The sequence below is a fragment of the Solanum tuberosum genome, unplaced genomic scaffold, assembly GCF_000226075.1.
Source record: "Solanum tuberosum cultivar DM 1-3 516 R44 unplaced genomic scaffold, SolTub_3.0 scf00181, whole genome shotgun sequence".
Taxonomy (NCBI): domain Eukaryota; kingdom Viridiplantae; phylum Streptophyta; class Magnoliopsida; order Solanales; family Solanaceae; genus Solanum; species Solanum tuberosum.
In genome coordinates, this window is record NW_006239106.1 from 158,004 (window position 1) to 181,590 (window position 23,587).

The following is a 23,587-nucleotide window of genomic DNA, read 5'->3' on the forward strand; positions in this document are numbered from 1 at the left end:
TTTTTTTTTTCATTTTTTCCTTATTAATTACATACTATTAATTAATAATAAAAAATCATAAATAGATTAATCATTTATTAAATAAATGGAAATTGATTTTTAAAATCAGATTTTTGAATTAATTTTAACAAATTAGAGTGAATTAAGGAAACTGAATATTCTTAATTAGTTTGAGATTCCTTAATTCATGCTAATTAATAATTATCTTAAATTAATTCAAATTTAATTGACACCCCTATTTTCATTTTTTTTTTCATTTTTTCCTTATTAATTACATACTATTAATTAATAATAAAAAATCATAAATAGATTAATCATTTATTAAATAAATGGAAATTGATTTTTAAAATCAGATTTTTGAATTAATTTTAACAAATTAGAGTGAATTAAGGAAACTGAATATTCTTAATTAGTTTGAGATTCCTTAATTCATGCTAATTAATAATTATCTTAAATTAATTCAAATTTAATTGCTTAATTAGTTTGGATCCCTTATTTCATGCTAATCATTAATTATCTACAATAAATTCAAATTAAATTACAGCCCACAATTTCAGTTTTTTACTTTATTATTTCTAATTCCGTTTTTTTTTAAAAAAATTTTGTTTATCTTTTTATTTATTTTTTAAGTTTTTTCCAATTAATAAAAACATTTTTTTTTTAACTTGTTATAACCTGAAATTTTTAATGTTGTAGCTTGAAAGTCTAAATCTACTGTTATAGCTTGAAAATAGTACTATAATATATGTCATATATGAAATTTACACAATAATAAAACCTAATGTAAAATACTCCTCAATGCAAAAAATATTAGAAAGAAATAACAATTCCGCTAAACTAAAAATATTTGGCTGAAACGAATGATATGATTATTGTGGTCATTTCATAAATAAATGTTGAGGCCAATGTGAGAAACTGAGTGACAGACTCTGGTGCTAAGAGACATATTTGTATAAATAAAAATTTTGTGGCATACACCAAGTTGAGAAAGGAGAAGATATTGTTTATCTTGATGACTCAAGGACAACTAAAGTTTTTGGAGAAGAAAAAATTCTTCTCAGACTCACATCTGATAAAACTTTGGCATTGAGTAATGTATTGCATGTTTCTGATATCCGAATCAATTTGATTTCTGTGGAATTATTCGGAATAGGTGGAATGAAGGTATCTTTTGAAGATAATGAGATTATATTGACTAAAAATAATAATTTTGTAACTATGATTTATTTTTGCTTAATCTTTATGATAATTTCAGTAAAAATGTATTTATTTTTTCTTAAATGATTAAGCCTATTTATTTATGGCATGCTAGAATAGGACATGTTAAATGTCTCATACATAAATAATATGCAGTCACTTGATTTAATTTCTGATTTAGACTCAAATAATTTTAATAAATGTGAAATATTTAAAAGTGTGGGGATCCCTGACTAAAGTTCTTTTGCCTGAACCTAAGAAGAGAAAAATATGTTTCAAAACTGTTGATTGTATGCTTATTGAATATGTTGAACATAGCGTTGCATATAGATTTCTTATTTTAAATAGTGACATGAAAAATTAGATCAATTCTTACTGAGAGATAACTTTTCTTCTGTTGAAGTGGATAAATGTGTTTATACTAAAATGATAGACAATGATTATGTGATAATATGCGTTGGTGACATGCTTATATTTGTTACAAGTTTATATATTGTGAAAAGTATCAAATTATTTTTGTCTACTAATTTTGATACGAAAGATCTGGAAATATAATATTGGGAGTTAAAGTTATAAGGAGTAAAGATGGTATAATGTTGTCACAAGAGCATTATGTGGAAAGACTTCTCAAAAAATTTGAATGTTTTGAGGTGACACCTGTAGGCACTCCTTATGTGCTAACTCTAAATTGAAAAAGAATTACGGTGATCCAGTTGCTCAGTCTAAATATGCTTAAATTATTGAAAGTCTATTGCATTTAATAAATTTTACTAGGCCTGCCATTGCTTATGTTGTGTATAGATTGACTAGATATACTCATAATCTCAATAAAAGTATTGATTTGCATTAAATAGATTGATGAAATATTTGAAAGGAGCCATGAATTATGATATAATGTATACTGAATTTCCTTCAGATGGGTATTGTAATCTAGCATGGATCTCTAATTCAGATGAGACAAAATCTACTAGTGGATATGTATTCACCTTAGATGGTGGGGCAGTATCCCAAAAATCAGCTAAATAAATGATCATTGCGAGATTGACTATGGAGTCAGAGTTTGTAGCTCCAGCTGACTGGTTATGAGACTGAATGGCTGAGATATTTCTTAGTGAATATCCTTTTAGTAAAAGGTGAATTGCCTCATGTTCCCTTTAATAAAGGATGAATTGTCATATGACCCCTTTAATAAAGGATAAATTGCCTCCTATGTTTATACACTGTGATTGTCAAGCTGAAATTGCTATTGCGAAGAATAAATCTTATAATTATAAGAGCAGATACTTGAAATTGAGGCATGATATCATAAAATAGTTGTTGAGAGATGGAGTAATTGCAATTGTTTATGTGAAGTAAGAGTTGAGTTCGTCCAATTCATTGACTAAATTCGTGGGAAGAAAATTAATTTTTCAAACCTCAAAAGAGATGGGTTTAAGGCCAATGTGATTGTCAATAGAGATGGTAACCCAACCTATGTGATTGACGATCCCATAAAGTAGGTTCATATAGGTAATAACAAGTCAATATTGAGACTGCGCACTAACAGAAAGTACTTAAACTGCTACTGAAAATGAGGGATGAGTTATTAACTCTTAATGAATTCATAGTCCTTAATTAAGGAATGTGTATTTAAAGCCGTATACATTTGATGAATTCACATATATGAAAAGTGGAGTGTGGACACTCCTATGAGACTTTGGCCTAGTCTCTAGAGCCAAAATTACTGAAGTCAAAATATGATTGATAAAGTCTCTGATTTACAATAAAAATTATTAATTCATAAAAAAATTATATTTCACCAGTAAATCTGTAAATTAAATTTTATCGATCTATATTTGATTTATAATCTAAAAGTCATCAAACCTATTGCATTTTGTCCATAAAAATTCAGCAAGTTAAAATGTGTAGGGGATTGTAAGTAAAAAAAAAAGATTTATTTCAAAAAAATTATTTTTTAAAAGTGTATTTAAAAAGCTTGCTTTACTTGAAGAGTCGGCAAAGAGAAAGAAAGTGCTGACACAACTGAATAACAAGTGGCATTTTGCATCATGACACTTGTCATTTGGTTAAGCTTCTCTTTGGCCTATAAAAGGGCATTTCTCCCTTGAAATGATATGGCAGTAAAACAAATATTCAACCTTCTTTTTATAATAATAACTCACATTCTCCTCTTCCATTTCACTTTTGCATATTTGATTTGATGTTTATTTTAATTTTTTTCATTATTAACTTGCTGATGTTAATTAATTCGCTGATTTATGTATCTTTTATTTAAATAGGAAAGACTTGATTAATCCTGAGAAAATATTTTACATCGCTGAAATAGTTTCTTAGGACAGTGTTCATCACGACTCAAGTATTAATTTTCTACATTATTATTTATATATCACTGCAGTAATATTTATCTAATTTTTAGTATTATTATTTTGCTACATTATAAGTTATTCCCTCTATCTCAATTTATGTGACTTATTTTTCTTTTTAGTCAGTCCAAAAAAGAATGACATATTTCTATATTTAGTAACAATTTAGCTATAAAATGTTTATTTTACTCTTAATAAAATGATTTACAACCACATAGTTTTCTATCATTCATTTTGGACCACAAGTTTTAAAAGTCTTTCTTTCTTAAATTCCGTATCGAATCAAACTACTTCACATAAAATGAGATGGAGGAAGTATATTATTATTGTCAAATTTTCAGTATGCCCCAACAATACCAATAGCAAAACAGTAAGCATAAAACCAACATTTGAATAGTCTTTCAGATTTTGCAAAGTAATATATATAGCAACAATGACTTCATTGGATGGAAATGTAAACCATGAAAATGGGATTTTTCGCCCAGAGGTTGATTTTTCTCCTAGTATGTGAGGAAATAGTTTTTGCGATTCTACTAGGAATAATCAGGTAACTAATATATGTATACAATTAAATTTCTTTATAACGATGTAGTTTGTTCAGATCTTTTCTGACTGCTTATAGTGAAATGTTATTATATATGGAGAACATACGATATAACATAATATTATAAAATATTATTATAAAAATAGGCCACTAAAATTTGTACTCCGCACATTTCTTTGTAAAACAATCTATTGTCTTTCCTTTGCATAAATTACTCTGTACATTTCTTTGTAGATTATGTTTTTGATTAGGGGTGTTTTGAGCTAGACTTTATGCAAAGTGATTAAATGAATCACTCCTAATCTATCAAAAATATTAATTTATCAATTGCCTTTCCTTTGCATAAAGCGTAGCTCAGAACACTTCTAATCTATCAAACATATAATCTACAAGTGAATATCACGAGTCTATCGATATTTATATCATAATATAAAAGTTTGAGTCAAAATCATTCTAGAAAACAAATATCGAAATTAGAGTTACTTTCAAAAATAGTTTACCCATAAGACAAAAAACTCAAATATGAAGTTTTATTAGAAACGATGTTCAAATTGACCCTCAAATCATCAAACATCGATATTAAAAACTTAGGGCAAACCCCCCTAATTTCACATCCCCAAACACTGCAAGATTAAATAGTTAGAATTGTCAAAATGATGATTAGAAACTTACCCTCTTTGAAAAATATAGAAATTGCATCAAGAATCATCCAAATTTGAGCTCTAAAAGTCCAAAATTAGTGAAACAAAGGTGAAAAATCGTGAAATGACTGTTAAAAAATGTTGAAATCATTAGCATGATCGCAGTCCCATAGTGCGATAGCACCAAATGCGTAACACCAACTAGTGCGAACAAAGTTACTTCTTACTGGCCATATTTAAGAATCTCACATATCTTAATTCGTTTGTCATGTGTTACCTTCTAATTTTTCTACTCGTTGAATATGAATTTTACCCCATATTATAATAAGATTTAGTCATAATTTCGAGATAGATTTTTTTCTTGATTAATTATATTTGGTATAACTATTATTTGAAGGCATTTATAGAAGGCGGCTTCGACAATAGAGTTTCTAAAAATGTTGTGCTGATCATTTCTATTTTAACTGCTTGTTTTGGGTCAAGTAAATTTTGTATGAAAGAATGAAAAAGTAAAATTGAAAACCATCATATTGAGAATTATAAATCATTTTATATTATGTTTTTTTCTTTAATAAAATAATAATGCAACAAGACATATATAGTGTAGTTGATAGTGGACAGAAAAGAGAGGAGAGTCGTTATTCTAGAAAGAGTCTTGTAAGTTGTAAAATGTTTTTGAAGTATTATTTAACTAATAATGCAACAACACATATGCTGTAGATTAATATTTATATTTCAATATATATTAACATTTTAATACAAAAAGAGCTAGCAGTTTGGGTTTCTTTCTTTATAAAGTATTCTTTCTATTTTAATTTATGTAAACCTATTTTTTAGTTTCTTTAAAAGAAAAAAAGGTTCTTTCTTAATTTGTAAAGCAAATTACTTTATTCGTTCCATTTTACTTGTCATAGTTTCTTTTTGATAGTCATATGATATATATGAACTTTGACTAATATTTTAATATGTATTTTTTTTCATCATACTGATATAAAAAATTTATTTTATTTATAGTACTTTTTGTATAGTTTTATTGAATATCTAAATTTTAATTTTAATATATTAAATTAATATAATCTAATTTATCTTTAAATTAGTCAAATTGACTCGAAAATCATAACGTGACAACTATTTTGGAACAAATGGAGTAATTAAAAAAAAATCATTTATCTTTAATAATAAGTTTTTTAATTAACACATAATATATTGGTATATATAACTTGGATTGGTATTAACAAAACTAAGATGATTCACAAATTTTAGTTTACTTTTTCTTAGTTAGACCGTTGAAGGTCACAAGTAATAATTCAACAACAATAGACCAAGTTATTTTAAAGACTAATTATATGTAATTGCTAGAACTCATAGATAGAATTTTTACATGGCATGCCGCCTAACACTACTTGAATTTCTAAAATGTGTTTCTCTCACATTTTAAAATTAAATTATTATAATTCTCTATATAAATACTCATACCAATGGCAAAACACTAAGTAGAAAATACTGAAAACCCCATCATTTGAATAATTTTCCAGATTTTGCAAATTATATCAACAATGACTTCATTGGATGGAAATGTAAACCATGAAAATGGGATTTTTCGCCCAGAGGCTAATTTCTCTCCTAGTATGTGGGGAAATGTTTTTCGCAATTCTACTAAGGATAATCAGGTAAATATATGTACACAGTCAAATCTCTCTATAACGATACAATTTGTCTAGATATTTTCTGACTGCTTATAGTGAATGTTGTTATATATGGAGAACATACAATACAACATAATATTACAAAATATTGCTATGATAAGTGACTGTTATAGAATGGCATGACTGTATATATGCTTATTTAATTGTCTTTTAGTCACCCTTTTTTCATTATATACTATAGTATAGCTTTAACAAAATTACTAACAATATACATTACATCTTCAGATATCTGAGAAAGTTGTAGAGGAGATTGAGGCTTTGAAAGAAGAAGTGAAACACATGATAATAAGTACTACTAGCAATGACATTGAACAAAAAGTTCATTTGATTGACACTCTTGAACGTCTTGGTATTTATTATCACTTTGAGAAGGAGATTGAACATCAACTAAGCAAGATATTTGATCTAAATTTCATCCATGAAGAAGATGATCTATACAATGTTTCATTATATTTTCGATTGTTTAGGCAACATGGCTATCCAATCTCTTCCGGTAGGTTTATATACACATAGTATACTTTTCATATAATATAATTGCCGTCTGAAGATACTCTTAACATGGTGATATTGTCCATATCGAGGCAATCACCATGTTTTTTTTAATCTTTTCAACTATTAATATGAGACTTTGTTCACATATCTAACAGTAACTCTGACATAACGAAATATTTTGTGAATTAGATTGTTTCAACCAATTCAAGGACACCAATGGAAAATTCAAGAAAACTCTACTTAGAGATGTAAAGGGTATGTTAAGTTTGTATGAAGCAGCACATGTTAGGAAACATGGAGATGCCACATTAGAAGAGGCACTTATCTTTGCAACATTCCATCTTGAGAGGATAACACCTAATACCTTAGATTCTACACTTGAGAAACAAGTAACACATGCACTTATGCAATCTCATCATAGAGGAATCCCAAGAGCTGAAGCACATTTTAACATTTCAATATATGAAGAATGTGGATCAAGAAATGAAAAGCTACTAAGGCTTGCCAAATTAGATTACAATTTGGTGCAAGTACTACACAAGGAAGAGCTTAGTGAACTCACAAAGTAAGTTATTGTTGAGTTTATGTTAATGAGTTCTCCTTACCTCCATTTTAATTTGTTTGTTCTACTTTCCTTTTTAGTATTTCTTGAGTCTGATCTTATCCCCAAAGCCTTTTTGCAAAAGGAATAGGTAGCGAGATAGATGACACTCTTTAATTTCAACTTTTCACGTGACATGCCTGCTTAAGATCACAAGATTAAATGACGTACATTTTGTTACATTTGACATATCTTGAACTACAAGACTAAAAGTCTTTTTTACTTTCTTAAGCTCTGTGCCTAATTTTTTTTACTTTTTTACATTTGGTTATATTTGACATATTATGGATTATTATTAATTAAGCTAACTAAACATTACTCTTGTTTATTGTGAAGGTGGTGGAAAGATTTGGATTTTGCATCAAAACTTTCATATGTCAGAGACAGAATGGTGGAATGTTATTTTTGGACAGTGGGGGTGTACTTTGAACCACAATACTCTCAAGCTAGAGTTATGCTTGCAAAATGCATAGCTATGATTTCAGTAATTGATGACACATATGACTCTTATGGAACTCTTGATGAACTAATTATATTCACGGAAGTTGTGGACCGGTATATCACATAAATTGAGATAGAGTATATCAAATTTTTTCGTTGTAATTGATACATGGAGTGGATACAATTGATTAACATTTTCTTTTATCGTTATAGGTGGGATATAAGTGAAGTTGATAGACTCCCAAACTATATGAAACCGATTTATACATCTCTTCTCGATCTCTTCAACGAGTATGAAAGAGAAATCAATGAACAAGATAGATTCAATGGAGTTAATTATGTTAAAGAGGCGGTATGACACTTAATTAAAAACACTAATATCATCTAAGTTATTTGGACTGTTCAAAAATATTGTTGCACTTGTGTCGAATTTTTATTAAAAATTCCCTACTTTTGAGTGATTTGACACTCACCTAGCAACATTTTTGAAGGGTCCAAATAACATAGAATATCATTTTTCCTTTGAGCTTATGAGTTTCAACTATTTTAATAAATATATTGTTAATTTCTTGAATATAGATGAAAGAAATTGTGAGGAGTTACTACATTGAAGCAGAATGGTTCATTGAAGGGAAAATTCCATCATTTAAAGATTACCTAAATAATGCATTGGTTACTGGAACTTATTATCTACTTGCTCCAGCATCATTATTGGGCATGAAGTCAACATCAAAGAAAACATTTGATTGGATGATGAATAAACCTAAAATTCTTGTGGCTTCTGCAATAATTGGTAGAGTTATTGATGACATAGCTACTTATAAGGTATTTTCATATACAAATTTGTATTACTCCGTCGGTCCATCTTTACTTGTCTATTATACTATTTTGGGATGTCCAACAATACGTTTCCTTTATAAAACAAGATTGTTGTGTCTATTTTATCCTTGTTATTAAATACTATTCATTTTTCAATATTGTTTAGATGACTTATATTTAATAAGGGACCCTGTGCCAGGTTAATAGTGAACGATCGACTATTATTAGGGGGAAGGAGTATAAACATTGTTTACAAACTTTCTCATGATGAATTATATTTTTTCCTTTATAGATTGAGAAAGAAAAAGGACAACTTGTCACAGGAATAGAATGTTATATGCAAGAGAATAATTTATCAGTGGAAGAAGCAAGTGCACAACTTTCTGAAATTGCTGAAATTGCATGGAAGGATTTGAACAAAGAGTGCATTAAGACTACTACTTCTAATATGCCAAATGAAATCTTGATGCGTGTTGTGAATCTAACACGTCTGATCGATGTTGTTTACAAGAACAATCAAGATGGATATAGTAATCCAAAGAATAATGTGAAATCTGTGATTGAAGCTTTACTCGTGAATCCTATCGATATGTAAGGATTTTGGAACATGGAAGGTGGTGGTCAATGAAAGAAGTCGATATAATTAATTTTGTGCTTTAGTCAATAATTTCATAAATAAGTAATTTGTAACACATCGTATTTTCTTTATTAGTTAAATTTAAAACTTCAATTATCTTATTTAATTCTATGACTAAAACATTTAGAATATCACTCAATTAAATGTATCTGTCAAGCAATTTATTTTTTAATTTCATTTTCTCAATGAAGCTTAGAACCCAAGAAAAAAGTATGAATAAGTTGGCAAAATCCCAACTCATCCCATTTCCTAAACTTGAGTTTTTGGTTGTCCTTAAAGCAAGGAATAATTATCTTTTCAAATCGTTCTAAAGAAAAATAAATAACAATTGTATATGATTTATATATTAAGTCACACGCCTCTTTGTCACACTGCAACTTTTTATAGCTCAAAATTCATTTCATTGAAAAATGACACACACTTTATCCACTTATCAAGTTTCATGTGCTCTCGATCACCAAAAGGATTTCACGCACACTATTAAATTTAAGAAAATTGTCACAATTCAAATTCGGAATCGTGCGAACACCTATCGTATTCCCAAATTCTTACCATCCAATTAAGAATATGCGAAAATCCAATTTTTTATCTTTTAAATAATAACAGATACATTTTAATATCAAATTTACAAATCCCATAACATGAATAATCAAAACTAAACAACCAACTCCGACGACCTAGTCTAGTTATATACAAGAGCCTCTAATCATATAAGATAAGAAAAGACAACTTCCGCCGAAAAGAGAGATGCAGCAGTTGAGGATGATTACTCACATAAGAGAATTCTATTCAACCTGCAACACACCTTACCTACACCCCAAAAAGGATGTAGCAATACACCCATGTACTGGTAACTGGTAAGGATCAAAGACCGACAAAAGTTAAATATAACAACCATGTCGGTTGTTATGGATAAGCTAATGGTAAAAGAATTCAGATGAGAAAACTTCTGGAATAGTGAGTTGAAATTTCAGACTAGGCAAGGCTTTGACGAAATCTGAGGAAGATGAGGTCTAGGGCAATCCAGAGACAGAATTGGGTGAGATGTTTGAGAAGAGTTTATTATTATTGTTGCTAAGATGTTGAACAGTTTGTAGTACTTTTCGAAAGTGAATTGGGTAAGTAGAACTCCCGATATCATACTTGGCGTGAAGGGGTAGGTTGGAACGTGAGGGTTCGAAGGTGTATTGAGAAAGGGTCACTTTTGGGTGGATTTTTCGAGGTTCTATCCTATGCAAGTCGCTATTGTAGGTGACACCCACTACCATGGTGGAATAAATTCTCGCTATAGCGGGAGATCCCGCTACAACATTGTCGCTATAGCGGGATTGGGCCGCTATGGCGGGTAAGTCTCAAACTCCCCAAAACTGCCTATAATCATCCAAGAATGTTTAAGTGTGGAGATGACCTAGGGCAGTTTTCATCTGTTTTCCAACGTAATCATCGATAAAGGTAAGTATATTACTCCCCTAACTTAGTAATTTGATTTTTAAGCCTTAGAATTTGTGGTGGTGATCTTAGGGGAGAGTTTTTCTTATTTAATGGTGAAAAAATCCTGATTTTGGTGGGGTAATCATGAGAATGACCTGTTGCTTCATATTAGGATATAATACGGGTGTTTAAAGGCCATTTGGGCCTAATCATGTATTTTATTGACTATTGATAGACCAAGAACAAAATAGGCATCATAACAAGGGGAAGACACATGTTCAGTAGAGCTTTTCTAACTAGATTCGAGGTAGTTGATGGTTGTTTGGTTTCTCGTTTATGTTATATGTGCTTGCTAACTGCTTCGGTAGTATTATCTATATAATGTATGGTTAAGGATATGAAAGGAGTATAAACTGAAATGTTAGCTTGTTGTCATACTCATATAATGTATGTGTTTACTTGGGTGTACACGTGTGCTTTGTTTCATTATAATTGTGATTATGATGTGTGATTCTCGGTTGGCTCGGGTACAACACCTGGTTTATACAAATGGTTGGCTCGGATACCACGTTTGGTACATATTAACAGTTGACTCAGGTACCATGTTTGATTTATGATATCTCTTGATTGGCTTGGGTATCACACATGGTACATATTCGACTGGCTTGGGTACTACGCTAGTATAAGTTACTACATGGTTTACTCAAGTAGCACCACGTCTGGTACTTGTGATTGTTTATGTGTGGATTTCATGAGTGGGCTGAGTTGACTTGTTGTAAAGTTGTTGATCATGTTATTATGAATGTCAAATCAAGATGAGGACTGGCAGTGTGGGTCATATTTTTTTAATGTGGGTATAATTTTTATTTTTTTTTTATTTTTTTTATTTTTTTTTTAAACATAAAAAATATCAATAGGGACAAGTACAAGCAAGGGGGGCTAGGCCTTACCTTACTAATCCTAATGAAGTACCTAACTTCTGCTACCTAACAAGCATGAAGAAAATAAGAGCTAGAGAAAACTAAGTATTTTCTGATCATCACAGAGTTTATAATACACTCCATGATGATATTACAAATGAGGATGCTTAAATAATGTAAAAATATGTCAATCAAGAAGAAAGTTGAGTTACCAGCCTCAAACTTTCTATTACTAAAGTATGAATTAAAAAAGATTGATTGCCCATCAAAAGTAATTTGAAGTATTTTTCTCTTGTCTTCTTCTTCAAACCTATCCGACAACACTTGATGATTCATATCTTTTTTATGGATTTATTGGATCTAGTTGAACCTATTGATATTGTCAAATGGTTTTGCTTTGCCTGTCGCATCGGTAGGTGCCTTGGAACAAACTCCTCAATCATTTTACCGTCCCAACTATGTTGCCTTCTATATGTCTTTTTTTGCTTTTATTGATACTTATAAATACTTGATATGCAAGTTCTTGACTTCTATCGAATGAGTATATAAATACGTTAAATAATATTTATAAACCAGTTTGACCAACATAATAAACGTAAGCAAACACCAATCAACTAATTTTTTTTTTCTTGCGTTCTAGGTTGGAGAAGGACACTAGATTCAGCTACTTTTGGACGAGATATTTTAAACTTATTTGTGTAAGTACTCATAATCTTAGCTAATCTTCCTTGCAAGCACACATTTAGGCACAAATACAGGAGCTTCTGGACTTAATTTGCTATTTAAAGCAGGTGGTGAGACTTGTTTTTCTTGGATCAAATCGTGATCATTCTCTGTTAACCTTACTTGTTTTCCAGTAGTCTTCAATAAAGCATCAAAACTATTCGTACATAATAGATCTCTTGAGGCATTACTAGTATCTTGCCTCTTCTCACTGTCATGAAAATTTTCAGTCGGACCCTTTTCACTACATGGAGAATTATGTGGGTATAATTGGATATATGTTATCGGATTTACTAAGTTGTGGTTACCTATTCATATTTCTTATAGCTGAAGTGGACCGATGATCCTACCACTATAATGTGGATTTTATATACTAATAGTGTACTTGCTCTTTCCTTGTTGAGTACATGACATATTTTGGCGGCTACTTCGCGGCCTCAATTATAACTCCAGTATTTCATGAATTCAAAGATGAGCTACTTCTTTCGGGGTGCTATGGGTTCTTTTGTGAACATTGTATATCCTCTTAAATTAAACTAATAAAATAAAATGAAAACTCAACTAACTAATCAAATTTTTTTCGAGGTTAAACTATAATTATAAAGGTAAATCATTGTTAAAATATGCTAACTAATTGTCATTAGCAATACTTCATCTTTTAATCTATAATTTAAATTTTAGATGATCATTTGACTTTGGGTAATTGTTCATCATAGTAACTCTACTTTGTTTTGTTTCTTTAGACAGTTACTCAATTTTCTTAAGTTAGATTTCATGATCATTATTTTAAGAAATATAATTTTCAGTACCTATTTAATAACGTGGAAGTTGTAAATAATTTGAATTATTTTTAAAAAAAAAATTAAAATCAATATCTAAAATTATTTAGGATCCATATCATCATAAATCCAACTCAGCTCTTCACTTGACTCGTTTAATGAGTTGACTATTGTAAGGATCTGATCCATCGTTATTCAAAAGGCACCTCGTGCAGAGTTCAACTCTTTTTTTTTTCAAAATTCACTATCGATTTAAAATTAGGGCGCAACGATAAAAATCTCAGAATTTAATATTGACCCGAACTGACGACATCCCCCATAGAGGGAATATTTCCGTTATGGTTGTGCCGTTGTAACGGCGTATCAGATGCTATAGCAGGGCTGAAACTCGAAAATGTGAGTTCGTTTAATTTTTCTCCTCCTCTTTAGTGGTAAAATAGACGAGGGTTGCACCACAATCCTCCGAAAGCTACTCCAAGCATGGGGACAAAGGAGAGAGGAGGGATTCTACAACAAGAAAGGTCAAATTCATGAATTTTTTATCTACGTCAATCGCAGTTCACCCCACTGAGCCTGAAGCTCGTGTTTAGAGTTCTTAAGAAGTTCCCTGATGTTCAGGCAGGCAAGGCTTAATTGAGTAGTTAGACATGTTTTTACTTGCATATTACTTTGTGAATTATTGGGAGTTTACATATACATGCCTTGGGCGCGGAGTTTGGACAGACGAATTTATGGATCATGGTTGTTTAGGGTGGTAGGGTGCTTAACTTGGTGTGTTGATCTGGTGAATGTTTTTAGGTGTTATTTTAGAGGTGGAAACCGGTGGGTTATGGGTCATAAGTTGGAAAACGGTCCGGAAAGAGCCACTAGATATGGTTGTTATTTTTCAAGTTATGTTATGTATGCATGTTAACAAGAGGTTTTGACCAAAATAAGCTATTTTAAAAATTAATTCACCAAACTAATACGCTTTTAATTTTTTTTACAAAAGTAGTATAAACGTACTTCATGGTAACGTTTTAGGTTATTTTTATTTTGAAAATTCAACGGACAAAAACTGACGGAGCTTACGACGTTAAATGAATAAACGTTACTGTGAGTAACGTTTTAAATTTGCAGGATTTGATTCTGCATTTGCAGGGTTGACGTGATTGGATTCTCAATAAACGTTATCGTGAGTAACGTTTTACACCTAAAACGTTACTATTTTGATTAAATTCTTAGTAAAATAGTAACGTTTTAGGTGTAAAACGTTACTATGAGTAACGTTTTAAATTTGCAGGATTTGATTCTGCATTTGCAGGGTTGACGTGATTGGATTCTCAATAAACGTTATCGTGAGTAACGTTTTACACCTAAAACGTTACTGTGAGTAACGTTTATTCATTTAACGTCGTCAGCTCCGTCAGTTTTTGTCCGTTGAATTTTTAAAATAAAAATAACCTAAAACGTTACCATGAAGTACGTTTATACTACTTTTGTAAAAATTTATAAAGCGTATTAGTTTGGTGAATTGATTTTTAAAATAGCTTATTTTGGTCAATGCTTCCTGTTAACAATTTCTATAGTGAAACTTGTAAAATGCATATTGGAGAAAACATAAGGATTGAATGTGAATTGATGGTTGACAATCACATGCAATAAATATGTTTTGTTTGCATGTATTTACAAGTGTGATTGTATTTTTTGTGATTGTATAACTATTGATTCACTTGGTACCACATATGGTACATATTATCGATTGGCTAGGATACCATGCCAGGTATATAATACCTCTTGGTTGGCCTAGGTACCACACCTGATATAAGTTATATTATCGGTTGGCTCGAGTACCACGTGCGGTACAAGTTACTATATAGTTGGCTCCGGTACCACGTATGGTACATGTTTGATTGTGTTCTATATGATGGTTCTATCATTGAACCATGTTATTTTATTAACGTATTTATCATGATGGTTCATGAGTAGTCAAGTTATTGTGTTTAATGCGGATGTGTTCTTATATAGACCGAGTTTGCATGTTAAACATTGTAGTAGATGTCGTAAGGATCCCTGAGTGGTCTGAGTTACTTGAACGGTAAGTTGAAATCAAGTATGGCTATGGGCTATATATGGTGATGATTAATACATGTCTCATGTGGTTATTTAGGTCCGATTGATGACCAGGGGTCTTAGACATATTTTATTTACTGGGCTTATATGTCTATTAAAGGGGTTTAGAATATTTCTAAAAGAAAAAAATGTAGAATCAATTGGTGGCCAATGGCCAGGTGGTTGGAACAGAACATAATATGATACGTGCGGTGTTTGACTTACAAGGTAAGCTCGGGAAGCCTTAGGATGACATAAAGGGTTGTCTTGAAAAAAACTTAAGAGTGATAAGAAGGTTGAATGTTTAATGATAGAGTTGGCAGCAGAATGATGTAGGAAGGAAAGAGAAGAAACAATCTAAAAGAAGAGAGGAATTTCTTAATATTCAATAATAATCTCAATTGTAGTACAATGGATATATAATACCCTCCTATAAGAACATTCCCTTTAGACAACTATATATCCCAATCACTAACAGAATTAAGGACTAGACAATAATTAAACTTAACTAATTCCAAGGACTAAAGAAATATTAAAAGAGAAACTAATAAACATAAGGGATTAAATTTGACATATGTAAAAACTTGAAATAAAAGTCACAATAGACATTTGTGACATGATTTTCGCCTTTTTCATCAGTCGTAGAACATAGCAGCACATTAGGGTCGTATAGTTCTGAAAATTGGCGTTATATTTTTTCTCTTTCATTTTGATCTTCATCCATTTCCTCTGTTGTTCCCTCTCTTTCTTCCTTTGTTTTCATCTTCTTCTCCATTGGTGTTTTCTTGGTTTCCATCATCGCTTTTTTCTTCATGTAGTTTAGATTCTTGATTTTCATTCTGACCATTATGCTCCTTTTGTCCTTCTTCTTCATGAATTTTACGTAATTTATTCGCGTCATAAATAGTCTTTGTTGCATTTCCATCTTCTTCTTCATCAGAATGTAATTTCTTACGTTTATTCAACGCGAAGATGATGCAATTCGTAGAAAAAGCATCGGAGATAACAACTTCTTTCGAAGAAACATCAGAGATAAATTCTTCCTCTTCTTCTTCTTTCATAATTTGACTGAATGATTCGTCACATAATAGATCTATTTCATGAATATCAGCGATTTGATTTTCTAATTGTTTATTATTTCTTTCGGCCTGTGAACGAGGATTGAAAATTGGTGAAGAGGTAGTTGAAGATGAAGATGAAAATACTCCATTTTCAGAAATTGATTTCAGTTCAGGTAACATTTTCTGTAGGGAGAATCGAAATAGAAAGAAAAAGGAATATAGATTTACACTTGTTTTTAATATGAAGTGACTAAATAGATTGTTAATCACAGTTATATAATAAAAATAATTAGACTTTTATACACATTGATAATATGATTATGATGATATGATCGGAGTAAAAAAGTTTGACTATAAAAAAACCGGTTTTTAGTACAACATTTATTAGTGTTTTATTTTAGTTCTTTTCAATTACTTTGGATTTTGTTTTTTAGTACAACATTTATTAGTGTTTTATTTTAGCTCTTTTCAATTACTTTGGATTATTTCAAGGAAAAACTAATGACAAAATGTAACACATCAGTCTTAGAAAGAGCTAATTTTAGAAAGAGTTAAACTGGAAAGAGCTAAATTGGGAGTTGTACAAGTTAGATTCCAATTGTGAGTTTTTGGGTCAACTTCAAACGACCATAACACAGGATGAGTTAGGTGGACAATGAGATATAAAATGAAATATCTTTGAGTCCTCTTTCCAACACCACCGAGTTTGCTGAATTCTGAGTTCGAATGAAGGAGAAATGCCCATTTGAGTTCAACCTGTCCAGTTAAGGAAATTCATCCGAATTAAGGAGATGTATTTTGGTCTTTTTCTTACCCTCGCTAAGTTTTCACGTTTTGGTTACCCCAAATAGGGGTCTAAACTGATTTAGATCAGTTGTCACAATTCCTAAACACACTTAGGGTTTTAGAGAGAAGTGCAAGAGGAGGAAAAGGAGAAATTCAAGCATTCATTCAAGATTCTTGTGATTGTTGAGGAGTTTCGCCAAGGATTTGATCCTTAGGAGGTATGTAAGTTCTCATAGTATTGGGTTTGTTCCTCCACATGCCAATCATATGATTTTTATCCATAATTTCATTCTTGAGGTTGAATGATTTGAGTTCTTGAGGTTTTGTGCTTCGTTCTTTGATAATGAAGTTCTTGTTGAGTTTTTGAGGTGAGAGTTCCAAATGAGTGTTGTTCTTGGTGGGTTTTGGTGTAGATTTCGTTGTAATTATGTCGGGTATAAGAATCCAAAAGAGTTTGAGGGAAATCGTTCGATTCTAGGGGAGTTAGACATGAAATTGGAGCAAGCAAATTCGTCAAAATTTGAGAATAGAGGTGGGGTGTCGCGCCACTCAGTGCGCCCCAAACCACTTTTAGTAGTTTGGGGCATGGTGCACCATGCCACTCAGTGCGCCCCAAACCACCTTCAATAGTTTAGGGGTTGGCGCCAGCGCTACTCAGTGCGTCAGGGTCACCAGGTCCCCTACCCTTTCGACCTTCTTTCCGTGTGAGTTCCCTCAAATCGTACCTATGTTTTCTACTTGATATCCACACTTAAAATCTTCATTAATCCTTGAGTCATGCATATCCAAGTCATAAATCTTGAATTCATAATTCAAATTCAAGGTAAAGTTGCTTCTATATAAACTACTGGGAAGATCATAGCGGAAAAGTCGAGACCTAACAAAAGAAGTAAAGTTGAAGTGTTGCGAAAAACTGGGATGATAAACAAAACGGAATGTACCAGATTTTTAGCACGTACAACCATCAAACCAGAGATCAAAGCAGGACTCGACAAAACAGAAAGTATCATAGTACGTCGTCCAACTTCACTTTCCTCTATGGGAGGCTCGCTCCAGGAAGGTTCAGATCACTTACAATACACGTGCTCTACGAAGGAAGGGGTTGGGTCAGAAGCGTTTTCAATATGATTCTTTTTCCCGAGAGTATAGTTTGAGGAAGTTCTTCGAGTCATTTTGAGAAGTATTTTACAACATTTTAAAACTTGTTTTAAGACTTGAGTACTTGAGTATGAGGGTGAGGAGAGTTGAGTTTCATTTTTCAAACTGAATATATGGGAACTAAGTATTCCCAAGAGTAAATACTTTTACATTTAAAATTAGAGGATACCTTGATTTCCAAATGAGTTCATAAGGAGTTTTGAGCACTATCTCTTTTAAGAGAATATTTTGGGTAATTATCTCAAAGTTGAGGATGATGAAATGTTTTTAAACATATGAGCATGTGTTATATTATTGGGATTAGAATTGAGAACCGATATGGGGACGAGTTAAGACAACTCAAAGTCCTCACTATGTTTGCCAACATGGGTAAAGGGTCATACTTTTTAGATGATTTCTTATTGCTTTTAAGCATAGCTTAGTGGATCCAATTAGTTGAGGATGTCTTATCCTTCGGCAAGGTATAGAACAATTCTGGCAGCGTGGGCGAGATGTTGTATCATCACATAACTCATAGTGATGGTTGTCGGTTAGAGAATCTCCCAAATAAGTGTAAAGAGTTATTATTGTATTTTTAAATACATTGAGTTGTTATTTACTGTTTTAAAAACTTTCTTTATAATGCATCTTTATTGTTGCTTTTATATTAAACTGAGTTGAGTATTTCCGAGTTTGAGTGTCTTTGAGTATATTTGAGTATCCTTGAGTTGAGATGAGATGAGTATATTCTTCCTTCTTATCAGTTCAAGCTTATGTTTGTGCTTTAGAATTTCCCTTGCATGCTCGTACATTCCATGTACTGACGTCATTTGGCCTACATCTTTCATGATGCAGATACATGTAACCAGAGTCATCAACAGGCACTCCGTTGATACCACTTGCAGTCCCAGAGTTTGATTGGTGAGCCTCCTTGCTTTCCAGAGGGCTCACACTTTACTTTTATTCTCAGTTTGTTAGGATGATCGGGGGTCTTGTCCCGACATCCATCGTAGTACTTAGAGGCTTCATATACAGTAGTGCTTTGAGGATTCTTTTCATTTCCATTGTTAAATGTTTAAGACTTGAGTTGCCTCTTTTGGCCAGTAAAATTTGTTTTCTTTAAAATATTATGAGTTATGTATTTGAGACATTGAGTTAAATCTCTACTTTCGGGTTCATCTATCGTTGAGTAAGTCTTCCGCTAAGTATTGAGCCACGCCAAGGGTTCGCTAGGGGACCATCAATGGTTCTCGAGTGCCAGTTGTGTCCAGGGTGTAGGCTCGAGGTGTGACACAAATTATTATTTTTTGTATCTCTTTGTTTCTTTTTTCTTTTTGGTTTTCAATATAATATTTAGTATCCGTATTAAGGATGGAGGAATCTCAATCACTCCTTCATGACAAAAATAATTAGCCTTTTATACACATTGATAACATGATTATGATGATCTGATCGGAGTAAAAAAGTTTGACTATAAAAGAATCGATTTTTAGTACAACATTTATTGCTATTTTATTTTAGTTCTTTTCAATTACTTTAGATTATTTCAAGGAAAAACTAATGACAAAATATTGTTCTTTGTATCGTTTTTTTTCTCTTTTCTTTTTGGTTTTCAATATGATATTTAGTATCTCTGTTAAGGATGAAGGAATCTCAATCACTCCACTATAATTTATGAAAGAACATTGAAAAAATTCAAGCATTTTTCTCTAGTTTTTTATTTTAGTGCATTTTCTTAAACAATGGATTTATCATTTGTAATCTTCTTAATTTAGTTGATAAGAAAATAAAATTAGAGCGAAAATTCAATGTGTCAATCTTAAAAGTTGTTGCCAAATATATATAAGTCAAACTTTGTAATTACCATTTAGTTCATTATCTTCCTCTAATTGTTAGTTTGGTGTGTGTTTATATATATATATACGGGTAATATTTTAATAATTTTTTTAAACTTATATTTATATTTCTCTAAAAAATATACTCAAGAAATCTATTTTATCATTACTTTTCTATCACTTTTATGACTTTCTTTTTTAAAAAAAAAATCACTTTCTAAAAAAATTTAACAATTATCATCACACATCTATCACCGTTACTTTTTAAAAAAGAATTCTCTTTTTAAAAAAATTTAAATGTCACTATTACATATCTATCACTTTTGTGTCATTTCAAAATTTCGCCTCTACTCAAGAAATCTTTTCTTCATCAATAATCTTTAATATTTTTATCTTTCCAACTATTTTCTTTTCTTTTCAAAGAACTCTTTCGTTTTTATCACATCTCTTTTACTCCATCTAATCTATTTTTGTTGTCCTATTTACTAAAAGTAGTAGTTCAAAATAATTATTATTTTTGAAAATCAAGATATAATTAGTTATTTTCTTCTACATTTATCTTTACTCAATTTATATGGTGAAAATAGAGTACTATTAATTTGATCTATTAAATTAAAAAAAATTTAGTCAAATTATTTTTTTGGTTATTATTTTTAAGAAAGGTGCAAAGAAAAATATGATAAGTAAAATATATCAGGGATTACATTTTTTCCTCCTAAAAAATCCCTTAGTCACTTAATTATGACAAAAATATCCAACAGCTTTCCATGCACATATACCTCTAATTCCCTGAAAAGCTTCTTATAGGAAAATCTTATTGTAACGATCCAATCCGTTATTACGCTAAATATATGTGGTAAATATGTAAGAGTTTTAATTTTTAATTTTCTTTCAATATGAATTGACCCCGAGATATCAATTGCTTTGTTTATTGTAACACGTCAAACCGATTCAATGAAATTTGATATTTTATAGGTTTTAAGATAAATTCTTTAGTATAGGAGTTAATTAGATGTGAACTAAGGTCATACAAAATCCCTAGCATAAAGTTGAGTTGAAAATATCCTTACCAATTGAGTTTTTGTATAAGTTTTTATTGGAGTCAACTTCAAATGAACACCCCTCTCAGAATCTTAGGTTCAAGAAATTATGGGAAAACCTATGTGAAGGTGTATTATCCCCTAGAATTGCTTCTAGATTGTAAACCAATACTTTCTAGCATGAAATTGTTATTCTAAAACATCAATTGTGGTGGTTGTGAATCTTTAGTACAACAAAAATGGACCTTTAGCATAAAAATTGCTTTAGGGGTAATTGGAGGGAAAACTTCATTTATTGAGATAATGTGAGTATTGTAGAAGTAAATAATGATTGATTGACCCTTGGGTAATGTGATAGACTATAAATAAGATTAGAATTAGTGACTAAGACTTGAACCGTCCTTCGTTGTGAGTAGAATTTTACTAAGGAATTTAAAATTTCTTAAGTATTAAGGTCAGGTCACTAGATGTAGCACCTTGAGTTTCAAAAAGAACTAAATTGGAAATAGCAAAAATTTGAAAATTTTCAAGTTAAGCTAAGTATGAGTTTTGGGTTGACTTCAAACAACCATAACTCCTAGATCAGGATGAGTTAGGTGTTCTATCAGATACCGTAGGAAAGATATTTGAATTATCTTTCCAACGCCACCAAGCTTTCTCAGTTTCGAGTTCGTATGAGGGAGATATGTGCATTCAAAGTTGGGCTGTCTAGATAAGGAAAGTCAAAATCGGATTTTAGAGGGGTATTTTGGTCTTTTCCTTACCAAATCAGATTTGATTCATTTTTAGTAAGGTTTTAAGGGTCTAATCCTATTAGGTTCAGTTTTATAATCCCAAAATACGCCTAGGGTTTTAGTTAAGAGTTCAAGAAGAGAAAAGAAGAGAGGATCAAGCGTTCGTCGAGATTCTTGCATGTTGTAGCGGATTTTCGCCATGGGTTTGATCCCTAAGAGGTATGTAAGCTTCCATAGTGTTGGGTTTGTTCATCCACATGCCAAGCATACTATTTTCAGCGCAAATTTCATTCTTGAAGTTGAACGATTTGAGTTCTTGAAGTTCATTCTAAATCTTGTTGTGTTGGCTTTTGGATGATTTCTTGAGATCAAAGTGAGTGTTTTAAGGGATGTACTGAGTAGATTATAGTGTGTAATCAATTCTAAGTGATTGGGAAAGAAACCGTTCGATTCTAGGCGAGTTAGGGTGGGAAAACGAGCAAAGAAATTCGTCGGGTTTTCTGGGTAGGGGCCTGGCGTGTCGCGCCAGCCAGAGCGCCCCAAAGTAGGCTCTGAATTTCAAAGGCTGGCGCTTTGCGCCACCCATAGCCCCAGGGTCACCTTCTTCGTCCAGTTTGCAATTGGTTGCTCCGTTTAAGTTCTTTCGAAGGGTACCTTCATTCTTTTTCGATTCTAACTACTCTAAGCTACTTCTAAACACCTAAAATCATTCCTAACATGATCATAATCTTGAATTAATAATTCAAATTCAAGGTAAAGTTGAGAGTTAAGTTTATGGAGTCTTCTAAGTGAGCATGAGAGTGAGGATAATGTATTCATAAGTCTACTTTGTCATCATGAGATACTTCATATCATGAACTATAACTCTTGAATTCATAATTCACATTCAAGAGAGAGTTAAGAGTAGAGTTCAAGAAAGTTCTTGAGTTCAATTGTAAATCCTTTGTGATCAACTATCGATTTGAGCTAAGTTTTGAGGAAGTAAGTATGAGAATGAAAAGAGTGGTATACATGAGTTCCATAATGTTCTTTAGACCCTTGAGTCGATTCGTTCATGCCCATAACTTCCGCATGAACTCCATCAGTTAAGTAGCTTGGAGATGAATAGTATCTTCAAGTTATAAGTCTTGAGTATTGAGTTCCTAATCCCCTTTGAGATTATATTTTTAATCATGGGACTATTACATGTTACCTATGAAGTCCTTGAGTTGAATTGTTCATGTCCATAATTCTGCATGAACCTTATAAGTCGAACAATCTTGAGATGAGAAGTATCTTTGAGTCCTTGAGTTGAGTAGTTCATGCTCATAATTCCGCATGAACCCTTTGAGTTGAGTATTCTTGAAATGAGTATTACCATTGAAGTTCTTGAGTTCCAAGTATTGAGTTCTATCTATGGTTATTGAAAACCTTGCATTGAGTCGTTCACGTTCATAATTCGGCATGAACCATATTTTAAGAAATCTTTTACAAACGTTTTAACTTTGTTTTAATACTTAAGTTTTGAGTTATGCAAAGAGTAAAGAGTAAAGAGTTGAGTTCATTTCTTCAAAAAAGTATATCGGGACTATGTATTCCCAAAGAGTAAAATGTTTTCACATTTAAACAA

General features: G+C 31.4%; 2 protein-coding genes across 2 annotated transcripts; one reads left to right on the forward strand and one right to left on the reverse strand.

The window, feature by feature from the left end:
* The first annotated feature begins 6,301 nt into the window (after window positions 1-6,301).
* LOC102581446 (vetispiradiene synthase 2-like) lies at window positions 6,302-9,399 on the forward strand. The gene is made up of 7 exons (XM_006354632.1): window positions 6,302-6,415; window positions 6,677-6,944; window positions 7,133-7,508; window positions 7,881-8,099; window positions 8,199-8,337; window positions 8,565-8,810; window positions 9,097-9,399. The coding sequence occupies exons 1-7, from the start codon at window positions 6,302-6,304 to the stop codon at window positions 9,397-9,399; spliced, it is 1,665 nt and encodes a 554-aa protein (XP_006354694.1).
* Window positions 9,400-16,101: 6,702 nt separating this feature from the next.
* LOC107061937 (uncharacterized) lies at window positions 16,102-16,626 on the reverse strand. The gene has a single exon (XM_015311983.1). It carries the CDS (start codon window positions 16,624-16,626, stop codon window positions 16,102-16,104), a length of 525 nt encoding a protein of 174 aa, XP_015167469.1.
* Window positions 16,627-23,587: the final 6,961 nt, after the last annotated feature.